The sequence below is a fragment of the Cyclopterus lumpus genome, chromosome 22 (genome assembly GCF_009769545.1).
Source record: "Cyclopterus lumpus isolate fCycLum1 chromosome 22, fCycLum1.pri, whole genome shotgun sequence".
In the NCBI taxonomy this organism is placed as follows: domain Eukaryota; kingdom Metazoa; phylum Chordata; class Actinopteri; order Perciformes; family Cyclopteridae; genus Cyclopterus; species Cyclopterus lumpus.
Window position 1 is genome coordinate 3,917,299 of NC_046987.1, and position 17,015 is coordinate 3,934,313.

The window sequence follows — 17,015 nt, forward strand, 5'->3', positions numbered from 1 at the left end:
TGGATGTTGTTGGTAAACAGATGCAGTTCATTGAAGGGTTCCCTTGAGTGCATTTCAATAGCAAGCTCCCACGACCGATACCCGGTACCCGAACCTCTGTGTGGTCGGCCGTGGTTGGGGAGAAGGTGCCAGCTGAGACCAACTCCATGATGTTAACCAGAGCCGGTCTGAAAACGACTCTTACAACTATTAACAACTTCAGATGAAAGGGGCTCGACGATGTCTTCAATCGACTACCATGATGAACACATATAGGTACAAACAGCAGGGTATAACGGCTTGGTTTGCTCCTCCAAGAACACAGAGCGATATGTAGCCTCAGTGTGTGACTTCATATTCTCCATATCTGTGTGTGTGCACGCTCATTTAGAACAGACCCGAGGGGAAACCGATTTGCCCAGACACACAATTACAGGAGGGAGAGGGATGGTGGTGGGGGTTGCCACGGCGGCCAGCCCATAATGACAGGATGCAACATTTTGCATCTCCTTCACATCACAACACTAGAAGCACTCGACCTCCTCCGAACTGGAAGGACGGGATGCTTTCTGTCACTTTACTCTGACGCTGGATAACTGACCCCAGAACAGCACGGCAGACACTGCTGCTGCTGTGCTGTTGTCACCAGGCAGCAGACTTCGGGTCTGAAAAGAGAAGCCAAAGAGGAAGCACCTTAAAGCTGCATTCTCTCTCCTGACCAGCAGGGGGCCACTCCTCTGGTTGTATAGAAGTCTATGAGAAAATGAGTTGTCTGAGTGGAGGTGACCACTTCTTCTGTATAGCCTTTGGTTCATGCACAGTTGCAACCTCTCAATGTGCGCTGGTGCCAAGACGCATGTGCTGGCTCAGCTTCAGACCACAGGCCTTCCATTTCCTGCTTGTCCGTCTGTGCGTATCTCAAAGACGCCGCATGGAGATTTTCTTTTTTAAATTTGGTTCCTGGACTCGACGGATGAATTAATTTAGGTTCACTGACCTCACAAAATCCAGTCATGACCATAAGTCAAGTATTCGCTTGGGTTTCCAAATTAACTGTGTGTGTGTGTGTGTGTGTGTGTGTGTGTGTGTGTGTGTGTGTGTGTGTGTGTGTGTGTGTGTGTGTGTGTGTGTGTGTGTGTGTGTGTGTGTGTGTGTGTGTGTGTGTGTGTGTGTGTGTGTGTGTGTGTGTGTGTGTGTGTGTGTGTGTGTGTGTGTGTGTGTGTGTGTGTGTGTGTGTGTCACAGGGTGGACATATGGTGGTCATTCTCCCGCCGTGTCTGTGCGTGTACATATAGAAATACTGTGTAGCTATATATATAAAAATAAATAAATGCTTCTCTCCGTGCAGTTCACCAAGTCTCTGAAGCACTTCGGGGAGGAGGAAGGGAGGATGCAGCCCGACGAGTTCTTCGGGATCTTCGACACCTTCTTGCAGTCGTTCAGCGAAGCGCGGCAGGACCTGGAGAACATGCAGCGGCGCAAAGACGAGGAGGAGAGGAGGGCCCGGATGGAGGCCATGGTGAGACACACACAGTTAGACAGAGACTCTTATTTGTCGTCTCTGTCTAACTTCCTGTGTCTCTGTGCACTTACTTCCTGTGTCTGTGCACTAACTTCCTGTGTCTCTGTCTTTAACTTCCTGTGTCTCTGTGTCGCTAACTTCCTGTGTCTCTGTGCACTAACTTCCTGTGTCTCTGTGCACTAACTTCCTGTGTCTCTATGCACTAACTTCCTGTGTTTCTGTGCACTAACTTCCTGTGTCCCTGTCTCTAACTTCCTGTGTCTCTATCTCTAACTTCCTGTGTCTCTGTGCACTAACTTCCTGTGTCTCTGTGTCTCTAACTTTCTGTGTCTCTGTGCACTAACTTCCTGTGTCTCTGTGCACTAACTTCCTGTGTCTCTGTGCACTAACTTCCTGTGTCTCTGTGCACTAACTTCCTGTGTCTCTGTGTCTCAAACTTCCTGTGTCTCTGTGTCTCAAACTTCCTGTGTCTCTGTGCACTAACTTCCTGTGTCTCTGTGTCTCTAACTTCCTGTGTCTCTGTCTCTAACTTCCTGTGTCTCTGTGTCTCTAACTTCTTGTGTCTCTCTGTCTCTAACTTGCTGTGTCTCTAACTTGCTGTGCCTCTCTGTCTCTAACTTCCTGTGTCTCTCTGTCTCTAACTTCCTGTGTCTCTCTGTCTCTAACTTCCTGTGTCTCTCTGTCTCTAACTTCCTGTGTCTCTCTGTCTCTAACTTCCTGTGTCTCTGTCTCTAACTTCCTGTGTCTCTCTGTCTCTAACTTCCTGTGTCTCTCTGTCTCTAACTTCCTGTGTCTCTCTGTCTCTAACTTCCTGTGTCTCTCTGTCTCTAACTTCCTGTGTCTCTGTCTCTAACTTCCTGTGTCTCTCTGTCTCTAACTTGCTGTGTCTCTCTGTCTCTAACTTCCTGTGTCTCTCTGTCTCTAACTTCCTGTGTCTCTCTGTCTCTAACTTCCTGTGTCTCTGTCTCTAACTTCCTGTGTCTCTCTGTCTCTAACTTCCTGTGTCTCTATGTCTCTAACTTCCTGTGTCTCTCTGTCTCTAACTTCCTGTGTCTCTCTGTCTCTAACTTCCTGTGTCTCTCTGTCTCTAACTTCCTGTGTCTCTCTGTCTCTAACTTCCTGTGTCTCGTTCCCCAGCTCAAGGAACAGCGGGAGCGGGAGCGGCGGGCCAAGAAGAGCGGGGCCTCGGACGAGGTCGGCGGGGAGTTTGACGACCTGGTGTCGGCGCTGCGCTCCGGCGAGGTCTTCGACAAGGACCTGAACAAATTCAAGCGGAACCGCAAGCGCTCCGTCAACCAGCTGGTGGAGGGTGGGGGCCGAGAGCGGGCCGTCACCAAGGTCAACTACTAGGTCGGGGAAAAGGAAGGAGAAGAAATCAAACACTAGACACTTAAACTCTGCCGTGGTGTCGATCTCCTAACACCTTTAGGTCCTCGAACAGTGGCCATTGACGTCGGACAGGATGTCAAATAACGGCAGGACTAGACATGTAGAGATGCGTGTGGACGGCCACGCTGTCGTGAAGGATACCCTCCTCTGATTGGTCTTGCGAAGCTGACCCCGCCCTGTTCGTCCTGGGGGCTGTGTGTGATGTCCTGAGCCGGGAAAAGGGACAGACCACTGTGACACATTACCCCTGCATTTTTTCACCATACCCTCCTCCGAACACTGTGCTCAAGCTTCCGGACCCCGCTTTTCACTGCTCCTCCTCCTTTTCTCCCCCCTCACAAGCCCCTCCCTCTTCCTCCGTGAGGGCCTCGAGACTGGAGCAGCTTCCACCTGGCTCTAAACCACACAGGACTCTGGAAGAGGGCTTTAATTCACACCAAGTGTCCCACAAAAAGCAGACTCCTCAGCCCAGAATCGACGTGTATTCATGGGAGAAAAAAAGGGACGTGCAGTCGGCAAATCCCAGAATGCTTTGTCGGCTTCTGAAAGAGGGAGGGGACGACGCGCTTCGCCCTGGCGGCCACACGGCGTTCCACGGGAGGACGCACGCACAGAACCCCGGGCTCCAGTTGTTCAGAGGACCCAACTCGTCTCCAGGGAAACCCCGCCGGACGCCACGATGCCGGTGCCACGGAGAGTCGAGGCCTCGCACCCGCCCGCCGATGGGTTCCACTCCAGTCTGGCGTCGAACCAGTGCCAAAGCAAAGAAAGAACAAATGTATTAATACGAAAACATACTGCAATTAGGCGTTGATATATATTTATATTTAGATGCAGACAAGCTAATTGCAAAGATGTAGAGTTTTTTTTTTAATGTTTTCATGGCATTTTGGGGGTTTTGTACACGCAATGCATTTCCGTTGGTGTTGCAAGTTCACATCGGTGTTGAAGTGATTTTCTATACATTTTGCGCTTTATGTAAAAAAAGAAAACGAACAAAATCTAAACGATAACTGCTCGTCCTTTCCACACCTGTGCGTCTCATCTGCACTGTAGCTTTTCTAACCAACGACACGAGCCGAGCCAACCTCGAACTGGCGGCCGACCTCGTGGACCTCGCGGCGGCGGTGGCCAACGGGGATGTTGGGTAGCACTTCTCATTGGGCCTCTCGTGGTCCCGCCTCCGCTATCCACCGGTGCTGAAACACAAGAGCCACCCGGCCCCCCAGTTGAGGATTTCTACAGTTAAAGTCGTGCTCCATCCAGGCTCATTAAAGGGGGTTCCTGCGTGTGGTTTTTATTTTATTTTTTATTTTGGTTGGCATGGTGATACATGGGACTACGCCTCGTGGTGAGTCTGTTCCTGAGGTGAGGCCACACGGAGCACTGAGAGACTGAAAGTCAGCGGGAGCCTCAGAGAGCATCATGGGAAACAATCCTCACTTTCCAGCTTCTCTCAAATGTAGTATATGATTTTTGTTTTTTTATTTATATATGCATGTCTGGAGCCTCAGCAGAAGGCGGGACACAGGCTGCGATGTGAAGTGCAGGCTTGACTCAGAACAACAGTCGGATGGTCTCCTTGACGACGGACATGCAGTACAGGGTGGCTTGCGACACAGAGGGGCCTCTGATCCCGGGGCCCCTGCGGTGGGAGCCGCTCCTGGTCCGTTCTGAGGGAGCCGAGGAAGCACTGTGGCTCATCGAGGATCCGTTAAAGCAACAAGAATCATATGAACGAGGCCAATGAAGTCGATATGAAATATACATTTTGTCATTCCATCTGCGTTGCCTGGTTACCATCGAACAGTAAAGAGCCGTGTGGGAGCTCGCCGGCGACACGGTGGGAAAAGGAGACAGGGAGGAGAGGGAAGTGGTTGTTCCCATGGAAACGCTCCCGGTTAACCCCCCCCCCCTTTTTTTCTCGTGTTAAGTCAGAGACATGTTCCCTCTGCACTTGGCCCAATGAGGGTTTACGGTAGGAGAAATACCCTTTCTATATATTTAGTTTCCAGTGTTTCTGGACAGACGGACCCAGCACCCCCCCCCCCCCCCCCCCCCCCCCCCGGTTTGGCCGTTGTCCCCTCCAGCATGTCTGTTCTGTTTCTCACACATGTACCATTCCTTTTTTATCCTGTTTTTACCCCCCCCCCCCCCCCCCCCCCCCCCCCCGGCTTTCACAAAAAGAAACTTGCACAGGAGACCTGCAGGTTTTCTTTGATGCAGGTCTGCATCCGACTATCTGGCGCCACCTTGTGGCTTCAGGCGGCGCACGCCGCGGTCCTCCTCGACCGGCCGTTGGCTTTGAGCCCTCCTTCGTCTCCAATGAACCGGCTCTAGAGCTTTGGCCACATTGTCAGTATTATCACGCGTTTGTGTTCTTCCGTGTTCGGATGTTTATTTCGGCCATTGACTGGCTGAGTAGCGCAGTGTACAGGTGGAAGTCAAGAGGGATGAAATGAGCAGCTTGTTCGATGCACTTTTATTATGGGACATTTCCATTTGCGGCGCCACTGCGAGGGTCTAGAAATGAGATTGTTGCAATGAAACAAGTGGTGCAAACCAAACAACACCCCATGTTGTGAAGGAGAAAGAGGGGACACGTGTTCAGTCTGTTGGACTGGTGGGGACGTGCCTGTCCTCACCGGTCTGGACGCTCCTGTCCTCACCGCTCTGTTGGACCGGTGAGGACGTGCCTGTCCTCACCGGTCTGTTGGACCGGTCTGGACGCTCCTGTCCTCACCGCTCTGTTGGACCGGTCTGGACGCTCCTGTCCTCACCGCTCTGTTGGACCGGTGAGGACGCTCCTGTCCTCACCGCTCTGTTGGACCGGTGAGGACGTGCCTGTCCTCACCGCTCTGTTGGACCGGTGAGGACGCTCCTGTCCTCACCGGTCTGGACGCTCCTGTCCTCACCGCTCTGTTGGACCGGTGAGGACGTGCCTGTCCTCACCGGTCTGTTGGACCGGTCTGGACGCTCCTGTCCTCACCGCTCTGTTGGACCGGTCTGGACGCTCCTGTCCTCACCGCTCTGTTGGACCGGTGAGGACGCTCCTGTCCTCACCGGTCTGTTGGACTGGTGGGGACGCGCCTGCCTGAGAGAAGCTGCATCCGGGTCTCAGAGGCGCTGTGTAAGTGCGAGGAGTCAGTATTTTTATGGTTGGAAAAAAAGAAAAGACAAAAAGTATCCGCCACCGAAAGATGTACAGTTGGATAAAAATAAAAAAAGAAGCATTTTGTACACCATTCTTGATGTTTGAGATACGATAAAAAAACGATTCAAACCTTGAGGAATGTTCCATTTTCCTGTAAATTGTACCTCTATTTATTTGCCTTATTTAGTTTGCTATATTTTGTATGTACACACAGCATTACAATAAGATGTTATATACAAAATATGAATAATTAAACTGTGGTCCGTGTGTGATGGATAGTTTTGAGACTTTTTTTTCATTTCTATAACTTTCTTTTAGTTTTGTATTTTTTTTTTCTCACCCTGTCTTGTAGGGTTACAATAAACTTTTGTCCCTTACAACTGCCTGTCTTCTTTTTATTGATATGCTTTTTATTGATATGCTCAGTGTTTATATGCGTTTTATTGATATGCTTAATGTTTTATTGATAAACTGTGTTTTATTGGTATGCTCAGTGTTGATATGCTCAGGGTCATCGCTGCAGCGTTTGTCATGTGTGGAGAAGGAAAACAATATTCTGCTGCTTTGTCACTAGTTTCATATCTTTTATAGACTGAACGCTGAACTGCATATTCAAAATTAAAGGTAGATTAATGACTAACTGTTACATCTTCCGTTTTGGATCTACAACATTGTAGTTCATCGCTGTCGCCACTGGAGGGCAGTGAACACCGACTCTTTTGTAGTCTAAAATACAAAATAATGAGCTCGACCTTTACAAGTCACCATTTAGCTCTCAATTTAAACATCCCAAATGTGTCCTTGTTTGTTTTATATTTTAGTTCCTTTTCTTTACAAAATAATACATGGCACCTGTTGAATTGACGGTCTATCATCTGATTATCTCATATTTAGAATAAAAGGGGAGACGGGATGAAAAGCTTTGATATAGTGGACTAAAGCCATCTTCCAAGCTTATTGAAGTTTAATAATCTGTTCAGCAAAAATAATAGTAACTGCTGAATTCTTGCGATCACATGAAACTAACGACCTTGAAGGGACAACAAATGGCTCCATTAAGAGTTTGATTGACAGATGGTTCATCCAATCACCTGCCATGTATTTATTAATGTTTGTCAAACAGTCCCTGTGTAACGAGCCATACGGTGTGTCAGGTTCTTGTAACATCGGGATACAATATAAAATGTTAACTTTCTTAAGCTGATATTCATTCTTTCAAATCAAACGTAGACTTATTGTTCACTTCTGTGTCTCTTGAATGATTTACAAATAAAAGTAAAGATGGATAAACAAAGTAAGACAAACCCGCTGCTGTTTAGAGGATAACTTGATCTCAAATGGACTACTCTAATCTGAACCGTTCCCATGTCATCCCAGTTAGTCCAAGTAATAAATCTGTGGCTGTCTCCTTCCCTTCACCGTGCGTCCTTATGACCATGTGCATCTTGGGAGTTTTCCCTGATCCGCAGTGAGGTCCTGGGACAGGGACGTCGTCTGTGTACAGATTGTAAAGACCTCCGAGGAGAATTTGTGATTCTAGGCTACACAAAATAAACTGAATTGAATTAAATCTTCAGACTGCAAGCAGCAGTTGAAATATCCTCACCTGGGATCATCAGTGATTTAGCCCCGCCTCCCACATTGTGGAATCACGGGGCACTCGACCGACAGACAAAGTTAACGAAGACACAGGAGAAAGATTGCAGAATGTTTTCATTTTGTATAAATAAGTGCCAACAAGCCTCCAATAACCTGGTTTACATGTGTACTTCCTGGAAACAATTAAATAAGAGCATTGCAATGAAGTGAGCTATGATACAAAAATAGCAATACATGGACATCTGTTGTCATTTCACCAGGCAGTCACATTTTCATACAATTATACATTTAGAGCTAATTTAACAAACGCAATCAACCAAGTTCATTGTGTGATGAGTTTTTTGTGTTATAACATATGCAGTGCTTCCAGTAAACTATGATGCGGTAGAAAGAAAACAATAAAAGCTCAAGTGAACATGAAATTAAATTATTCTTCCACCGATCATCATCCATAAACGAAGTGCATTAACCAAAAACTCAAAGAGTCACAGTTGTGCTCATAGCAGTAAAGCAGAGGAAAATCATTCTGGTGGCCGGAACTTGAATGTTTGCTGAACAATACGCCCCTTCGGGTGGAAGTGGGTGTGGCCTACCTACATGGTGCCGACACTTCATTAATGCCTCGTTGTTTCCCCGGTTGGGTTGAGGGTCGCTCCGGGTTCAAGGTGAACTGCAGTACTCAAATATGACCGCTATCAAACGGTGGACATTTGCTTATCTGTTATATTTTGTGAATGTCGGATTTTGTACCGATTGTAAAGCTCTCTGTAGCAAATTAGTGATTACTTATTAATAATATTAGTGTGACAGAGCACCGTGGTAGTTATCGTACGGTGAACATCTCATACAACCCCAGTTGAAGTTAAAGGGTGATTGGATCACGAAGGACGATGAAAGTCCCTCTTCCCGCCCGTCTTGCTGACCAGTTTCACATCTGTGATGATGATGTCATGGCTCACCGCCTTGCACATGTCATAGATGGTCAGCGCGGCGACCGAGGCGGCGGTGAGAGCCTCCATCTCGACTCCCGTCCGGCCCGTACAGCGGCACGTTGCCGTCACGATGACGGCGTTCCGCGGCTCGCCGAGCTCCAGGGTGACGGAGATGTGGTCTAATGGGAGCGGGTGGCAGAGCGGGATGAGGGCGGCGGTCTGCTTGGCGGCCATGATGCCAGACAGCTTCGCGACAGCCAAGGCGTCGCCCTTGGCCAGCTGGTGGTCTCGCAGCAGCCGGAAGGGGGCGGGGCCCAAGAGTACGGTGGCACTCGCCGTGGCTGTTCGGCGCGCGGGCGCTTTGCCGCCGACGTCCACCATGGCGGCTCGGCCCTGTGCGTCCGTGTGCGTCAGCTGAGCTTCGGCGGTATCGTCGGGGGAAGCGTCTGTGCCCGATGTTTGTGTCCGATCACTCGCGGGTCGCCCGAGTTGAGCCTCGGGGTCTTTGCTGGAACTCTGATCGTGGCACAGCCTCACGCTCTGTCGTTTAACATCTCTTTCGGCATTCATTAGCGGTGTGCAAAAAACAGGAGCGGTCCTGAGTGAGCGGCCGGTCGAAGGACCCCTGGCTTGTGGGTACCCGAGGCGGTCTTCATCGGCGCGGCTCGTGAACTTTGTGCGTGCTGCACTGCGGGGGCGGTCCGTGTCCTCACAGTGTTTAGCTTTGAGATGTGACCCAACGCGGGTTCCCCCTGAAGCGGTGCAGTCCCGAAGGCACAAGAAAGCCTCTCGGTGCAGGACTCTGCCTGAGGCTGCTGCAGAGAGGGAGGTGTCGGTCGTAAGAAGGGAAGCCGTGGGGAAAGCTCTCCGGCTGTCTGGCAACTTTGCCGGAGACGGAGGCCGTTGGGAAAGGGGGGCGCCTGTTGGAGAAAGAGAACATCGGTCAGAGAAGCTGCCGATGTCAACGACAACAACAAAACACATTGAGATGAAGATGCAGTATTTGCAGCGAGGGGTCTGTACGTACTGCCAGGTCACCCACCAATGTGGATCATGGGCCTGTTCTTCATCTTCGAGATATTAAACATGCCTGAGGAGAGAAAACAAAGAAGAAGAAAAAACAAGAACCCTCAATAATGTGCGGGGAACAAATGATGGCGTGCACGTGACCTAACTGAACACGGCGTCTACCTGCGTGTTGTTTCTTCTTGTTGCCCACAGCGGCTCCAATGATTTGCAGCAGCTCCTCATCCGACGCCCCCGAGCGCAAGACATCTCTCAGAGACACCTCGGAGTTCCCAAACAAACACACCTGAGAGACAGCGGGAGGGAACACAGGGTCAGGGAGCTCCACCACGTTACGTATGTTATGTTAGGAGGAGAGCGACCGTAGCTTTACCTTGAGGTTGCCATCCGCTGTGATACGCAGGCGGTTGCAGGAGCCACAGAAGTGCTCAGACATGGAGGTGATGAAGCCCATCTGGCCTTTGAAGCCGGGCACTTTAAACGTCTGTCACGAGACCGAGGGGAGTGTCAAACAATGATCCTAATATGAAAGGCTTCTTTACAAAATAAATCATTTAAAAGAAACAAAACCAACGTCCAAGAGCTTGAGTTAGATTGGTAAATGTTGACTTTATGGTCGTTTACCAACAATTTAATGAATTGAGGATTCCAGCACAAGTTGCCGATGAGCAGCCGAGGTAGCGCTTGAGAAGTATAGTGCAGTTGGAGACACTGACCTTGGCAGTTGTGCCTCCGGTTTCAAGTCTTTCCAGGTCGGGCCACTGCTGCCTGATGAGGTCCAGCATCTCCTGGTAACTCACCATCTTCCTAAAGTTCCACTTGTTGCCTGCAGAGAGGAGCGAGGGAGTCAGTGGAGGGGGCAGCCGACACCAGCTACGGCTCAGAGGCTATTCTACCAGCAGTGTGTGTGTGTGTGTGTGTGTGCGTGTGTGCGGCAGCACATCAGTGAGGTGTTATATTAAAATCCTGTAACGTGCATAAACTCAAGCAGACCAGAAGCATAGTATACCACTAAAACACTAATGATTGTGTATTAGGAGCATTTTATTGGTGTAACTTTTTTTAAGTTACCTGAATATTAAATGGGCCTATTTGAAGACCTGCTGTAGCAGCAATGAGCATAGCAGGTAGAATTTATCTGCAATTTTTCTTTTTCAACAGAATGGGGCATTCTGTCGTAGGACCTCACAAAAAGAAAAACGACAAACAATCAAACAAGACGTTTACTAAAGGAGGGCCTCCCCAGGAGATCCACTACGAACAGCTCATCTCACTTGGTGGAACACACAGTGCAACACAAGCGTCCTTTTCCAGAGGCAGACTGTCGGCAGTCATTCGTTCTATTATGTGACCTGTGACAGTTCTCACTCCATCACTGTTTAGGCAAACCAATGAATGCATCCCTAGTAGAGACCTCGGATCCGGGCCACATCTCTCTTGCTACACATCCTAACAAATACAACCGAGGCTCTAAGAGGACATCCGCTTCTATCAGTGTCAATTTCTTCCTCAACTCTTTTTCCAGAACCCTTAAATTATCAGGCCATCCCAAAAGAGTTCCCTTTCATTTTCACATTTTAACGGCCCAGGCTCAGCAAGACACTCACCATCGAAGGGCATGTATTCGATGAAGCGCACATCCAGAGGCTTCTTCTCCGTCAGCGCCACGAAGTCGAGCAGCTCGTCCTCGTTGAGGCCTCGCATCACCACACAGTTCACCTGCAGGGGGCAGCAGAGCGCAACAACGGGCCCCTGATTAGCGAGCCCCACGGTAGTCATGTTAAATAAAAAAGGGTTCTCTTCATTTCTTTTCCATGCTCAGTGCAATGAGGAACCACGGTGTGCAGTGATTAGTCACATCCAGCAGATCAGGAAGCAGCTCCCTGTTTGACCAACTTCTGTGGGCAAAGTGTCAGGACGTGGAGCAAATGTTACATCCAGCTGTGCGGTTGCAACGCGGTGCTGCCACAGCACTTCTGGCATGAAGAGGAAGTTCACAAACCTATCCAGAAATATTTCAAACAGTCTTCAGAGAGCCTCATCACTGTTGGTTCATTCATATATACGACATGGGGAGACTCACTGAAACTAGTTCTACTTTCCTGGCCTCTTTTAGCGTTTACAGAGTATGCTCCAGTAATCACAATACTTTGTTTACTTAGTGTTAGATATTAATCGTTTTAAAGAAAAGCATAAAACCACAAAGACCTACAGAAATATATCAAGAGTTTTAAAAACCAATGAAATGAACTAACGTAGAGATTTTCAGGTGAAAGAACGTTTGATAGCCACTCCCTCTTTCTATGTAATAGATTTAGGGAACAACAATATTGGAGTCTACACGGAATACCTCAGATTTTAAGCAAAAATGACCCCAGCAGATCCGCTCTGAGTACTAAGTGTCAGTTGGCAACTTAATTACACAGTTTTAAGGACTGTTAAAAAAAACTAAAAGAACTTCTGGTCACGTAATAATAATAATAATAATAATAATGCAGTCTATTTGTAAGGCACTCTTCATCCAAGAATCTCAGAGTGCCACAGAGCCAGTACATAGTTAAAACTAACAATAATAAAAGAAACATTAAAAAAAAAAAAAGGAATAGTTGACAAGTCATAAAACTTAACTCAAAAACACCTTCCTGAATAAAAAGGTTTTTAGGCCAGTCTTAAGAGTCCAGGGTCTGTGTTGCCCTCAGGTGGTCAGGGAGACTGTTCCATATGTGCGGCGCTGCTGAGCAAAATGCCCGGTCGCCCATGGTACGTATACAAGTTGGATGCATGTAAGTTGCTTTGGATAATAGCGTCAGCGAAATGAAATGTAATGTAGAGCAAAGGGGTCGAGTACATTTGTGAAATGTAATATCTGTAAAGATCCTCATCCAAGGCAGGAGTCGTAGACTCTGAAAGATCGACGTTACTAAATAAACGTATTTACAGGCAAGAAAATAGATACTTCTTAAATTGGATCCAAGAAAAACAAAAATACAATAATAAAAATAAATGTTCAGTTAGTTTTCTGTGGAAAAGACTAAAACACTAAATGAAAGCTGCGTCATAAATGTACAGCAGTCACTGATTAATCATTGACCCAATGACCCGTGTGAGTTAACTCAACATAGAAGTGTCCCATTGGACTGGACATAGAAATCATGAATGATTTACATGTTTACAATAGGGCATGAGGAGAACATTCGGTACAGTGTGTAAAATGTTGGACTCTAAAAGCTCAGGCCTGTTGTAAAATGATGATGTTATTATGAAGATGTCAATAAAATGAAGTTATACCTTCACAGGGTTAAAGCCCATTTCGATGGCCTTTTCTATTCCCTCCATGACCTTGTGGAAGCCTGTAAAAAAAAAAGGATTTGAAATTAATGATTGAAATGTTTAACTTGGATAATGTATCAACATTTTGCATTGAACACATTAATCATACCTTCATATTATATTCTGTGCTGCTATCTAATGTAGAGATGGTGTGTGACTAGAGGGAGGATTCATGTCACAATGTAGGCTGCTTCATTTCAGCTTCTCCTTTACATCTGCACAAAACTCACACATCCAGGCCGACTACACTAGCTGGTCCTCTGCACGGGGTGAGGCTTATGTTCAGTCATCTTCTCACAATCACAATTAAAGACCACACGTGTTAACTAGGTTTCCTGGAGGCTAAGAGACAAGATTCCCTTCAGGCCATACGACACACCTAATGTCTGCTAACCTTTTACTGACTGATAACTTTAGGTGTTGTGGAGGAGGGCCGGCTCCAGGAATGGCCCACAACAACCGCTAGCACATTGATTTGGTTTGTCCACAACACCTTCATAGCATCTGACAGGTCAAATATTATTATTACCTTTCCGCCTGACAATGAACTCAAACTTGGCGGGGACCAGTGAATCCAGGCTGATGTTGATCAGGTCAAGGCCAGCGTCTTTCAGCTTCGGCAGAAGTCTGGCCAAGTTCATGCCGTTGGTTGTCACTGCAATGGTCTTCAGGCCTTCCAACTTCTTCAGTTCTTCTGCAGAGAGAGAGAGAACATGGGACAAGGAAGAGAGGGGGGAGACAGTGAGAACAGTGTACACACACACACATTATGGAAAGGACAGTTTTATTAAATCGAGGCAGCAGAACCAGAGCTCCACCAAAGGAGCTCATGATCAACGTTGATGTCGCTCACACTGAAACCGAAGCAGCACATCAACAAATCGTGCTGTGAAATTGTGTCATCTGACTCAGCGCATAGCGGTGGTGTAGCGAATCATTTTCCCTTCCACAAGTCTGTCCGAACTTGAAGCCATGCATGAAAGACCCGTCCTGTTCCTCTTCTTCCTCATGTCCCTAGCGCCGAGCGACACCACTTAAGCTCTGATGTTTTTTAACAAACAAAAAGAATGTAGCGCAACCTTAAGGAGTAGTGGTCCTGAATACCACTTTAGGTATTCATCCACTTTAGGTATTCTTCCACTAGTTCCTTACTGATGACATCCAGCACGTCAGGTTTGATGAGGGGCTCTCCTCCGGTGAGGCGGATCTTCTCCACGCCCTCGCGTACGAAGAGGCGAGCCAGGGTCAGAACCTCCGCGGTGGACAGCAGTTGGCTCCGTGGTGTCAGCTTCACCCCCTCGTCTGGCATGCAGTACTGACCTGATCATGAGGGGAAGGTGAAAGGCAAGATGGTTCAACATAGTTCATCAGTTTCAACATTCGGAAATGTTTTTATCCGCGCGCATAATCGGCCAAAACCAGTTGATCGGACTACTTCTAATACAATAGAACGAATGAAAATGAATATGCGGTTGCTTCTTTACACAGAATTTGTGCATCTCATAGAGTTATTTGTCTTTTCCAATACGTTAAAATGTTCTAGATAAAATAGATCTGCTATTCTTTCCATCGACATGTTCTCATGTGCCCTTAGTATGTTACTCACTACTATCTATCATCATCACTATTGATGAACAACATGCCAATCAACCTGCTCTCTGATGCCTAATGGTTATTAAGTTTATTTGAGCCAAATCCCCCAAATATCTCTTGCACAAATTCCGACTATACCTTGAATAAAAAGATTAGCACTTCAGTGGCACTTGCTTATGGTATCACTTATGGTATTTTTGTAGTTTGGCTTTCTTGAAGAAACGTTACACTTCTTGTTTGTACTCATGGTTGAATGCACTTATTGTAAAAACATCAGCTAAATGATGAAATATGTAATGTAATCACTTAACATGTCATTATATTGTGCAGTACTTCTTTGCACACAAGCTGGACCTAAATAACATTAATTTTGTTTATTTTACACCTTTTGCTTGCATATAAGCTCTCCTGTGCTTCTACTAGATTTCTGCCCCAGAACTACTTTGATTGCACAGCACTCGATTATTTTAATAGAGGCAAGTACTGACTGGGATAAACTGAACTTTTGTTGGGGCTACATCCGATGTAATTGCACGTAAATAAAATAAAAATGATCCTAAACAACAAGGACCTCTTTAATGTAGCACAGTGGGGAACCTCTACTCACAGCGCAGGTTGCATTTCTCCGTCAGGGAGATGCGCAGGTAGCTGTGCCTCCGGCCAAAGTTGTCCGTCAAGAACGCTGAAAAGGGTAGTATGCTGTCATCTCTCAGCTTCTCCTGGGGATAAAGACAACAGGTTGAACAGCAACGTTAAACTGATCGCTCACATCGAAAAAGATAAGTGCATTAGTCTCAGGGTGAATCGGTGTCTATAAGCCAGAAAACAATTCAACCACTTAGAGTTTTTGGAAGATATGAAACGTGACAAATAGTCATTTCCCCATAGACTTCTATACAATCTGACTTTTTTTTGCAACCGGGGAGGAGTCACTCCCTGCTGGTCAGTAGAGCGAAGGCAAGTTTTAGGACACTTCAAGACCATCGTTCATGTACTTTGTGACATTCAACGCTCACAGCTAGCATCCAATCACAATCAACGTTTAATCCCACCCAAAGATTTGACAGTTTAACCAATCAAATCACGCTGTGTGATTGAACCACGGCCTGGCCATACATTGTACATACAAGTAGGGCCTGACTGAACTTTTTGGGTAGCTTGTGCGCTGGCCTGTGAGCCTTTCGACAAGTTTTTACTGCAACCGTGTTGTATCCTGATGATGTGACACGTGATATCTCCTCTTTTAACTGTCTTTGGTTTCAAGCCAGGCACAAGGAGGCCCGGGGATGTGCTCGAGGCATTGTCAACGGATCAGGGCGTTTGTCTGTCAACAGTGGGCTACCGTTATCAGCATAAAAAAAACGGCTGATTACTTATTTATACACACACACACACATGTATTTCTGAGGATAATAGTTTAAATTCCATATCATTTCAATGAAAAATTAATGAACCATAATCATAACCCTAACCCTTAAGGACAGCCATCTTTAGAAATGTGTCTTCCTAATTCATTCTGACAAGGCACCTCAGCCACTGCAGAGTGAAGGTCATAGTTCAGATACCTCACCTGTCTGTTATGTGCCTTCATGGAGGCTAGTTCACAACATCCAGAGGGTTAGCTTACATGATGCTCGGCCATGCGAGGAAAGGTGCATCTCATTTGAGTTAAGCTGGTGTGAAAAACAATTTTTTTTAAAACATTAAAACATTCTACAAAAAAATATTTGAATGTTACTACACTGTCGTAATGTTTGGTCTTCAACTCACTGCTTAAATATCCAGTTACTGTTAGATAGCTAGCGTCAGTTAAGCCTTCAGTTGGCCCTTATGTGGACTGAGGTCGCGGCTACATAACTAACCGACACAACGTGAACCATGAATAACACGAGCCGAGAACTGTCTGTAACTGGCCGGAGAACAGACGGTCACAGGGGGGCAAAACCTCGGCACCGAGCACGCAACTTGTTCGACGTTAACTTACCAGTCTTGAGCTGGTTTTCAGGGATGAGGCGAAGTTGGCAGCGGATGAAGTCGAAAGTTCAGCCTCGCTTCCCTCGTGCGCAGCGCTGGAATACAGTCGCCGAATGTTCCCGTTCACGCGCCGCTCGAAGAGTTTTCTGAAACGCGGTACAGTCACGTGTCTCCCAAACAAGCCGCAGCTCATGCTGGCCTGCGTAGCCATGTTTGTTCCCCACTGACAGCCCCCGAAGTTAGCCGTACTTTACTGTTTACTCTTGTTGTGAGCTCCGCTCTGCAGTAAATATATCGTTCAAGCTAAGGGGGGTGGATCAGGGGCGTGGACACGTCAGCCAATCGTGCCAACGTACGCCACCAGCGCTGGTGCACCCTGGGTAGTGTAGTCCGTGGTACTTGGTAAAAGACTCGAAATCAGGCAGCGAAATAAAACACCTTTTTTAAAAAGTGTGTCCCAATATAGCTCTTGATAATGTTTTCTGATATTTAAAATGTAAAATGTTTAATATCATCA

The 17,015-nt window shown here is 47.0% G+C and overlaps 2 protein-coding genes across 8 annotated transcripts in view; one reads left to right on the forward strand and one right to left on the reverse strand.

The window, feature by feature from the left end:
- Nucleotides 1–4,726, forward strand: part of daam2 (dishevelled associated activator of morphogenesis 2) — a 91,677-nt gene extending 86,951 nt beyond the window's left edge. For 5 of the 6 annotated variants that reach the window (XM_034525160.1, XM_034525163.1, XM_034525161.1 and 2 more), the window contains 2 exons: nt 1,328–1,498; nt 2,639–2,851. In XM_034525160.1, coding sequence (XP_034381051.1) covers nt 1,328–1,498; nt 2,639–2,851 — 384 coding nt within the window. Of the gene's footprint in view, nt 1–1,327; nt 1,499–2,638 lie in introns of all 6 variants that reach the window. The other variant, XM_034525164.1, reaches the window with a different exon arrangement.
- A 3,013-nt stretch (nt 4,727–7,739) lies between these two features.
- Nucleotides 7,740–16,800, reverse strand: mocs1 (molybdenum cofactor synthesis 1). 2 transcript variants are annotated; one of them, XM_034525313.1, is made up of 11 exons: nt 16,509–16,800; nt 15,132–15,243; nt 14,084–14,251; nt 13,461–13,625; nt 12,890–12,951; nt 11,209–11,320; nt 10,318–10,427; nt 9,975–10,085; nt 9,767–9,887; nt 9,618–9,665; nt 7,740–9,495 (listed from the first exon to the last, which is right to left on the reverse strand). In XM_034525313.1, the coding sequence occupies exons 1-11, from the start codon at nt 16,707–16,709 to the stop codon at nt 8,522–8,524; spliced, it is 2,184 nt and encodes a 727-aa protein (XP_034381204.1). In that variant the 5' UTR covers nt 16,710–16,800; the 3' UTR covers nt 7,740–8,521. The 2 variants fall into 2 exon arrangements, with proteins under 2 accessions (XP_034381204.1, XP_034381205.1); XM_034525314.1 differs by having other exon boundaries at nt 9,603–9,665.
- Between the last annotated feature and the right edge of the window lie 215 nt (nt 16,801–17,015).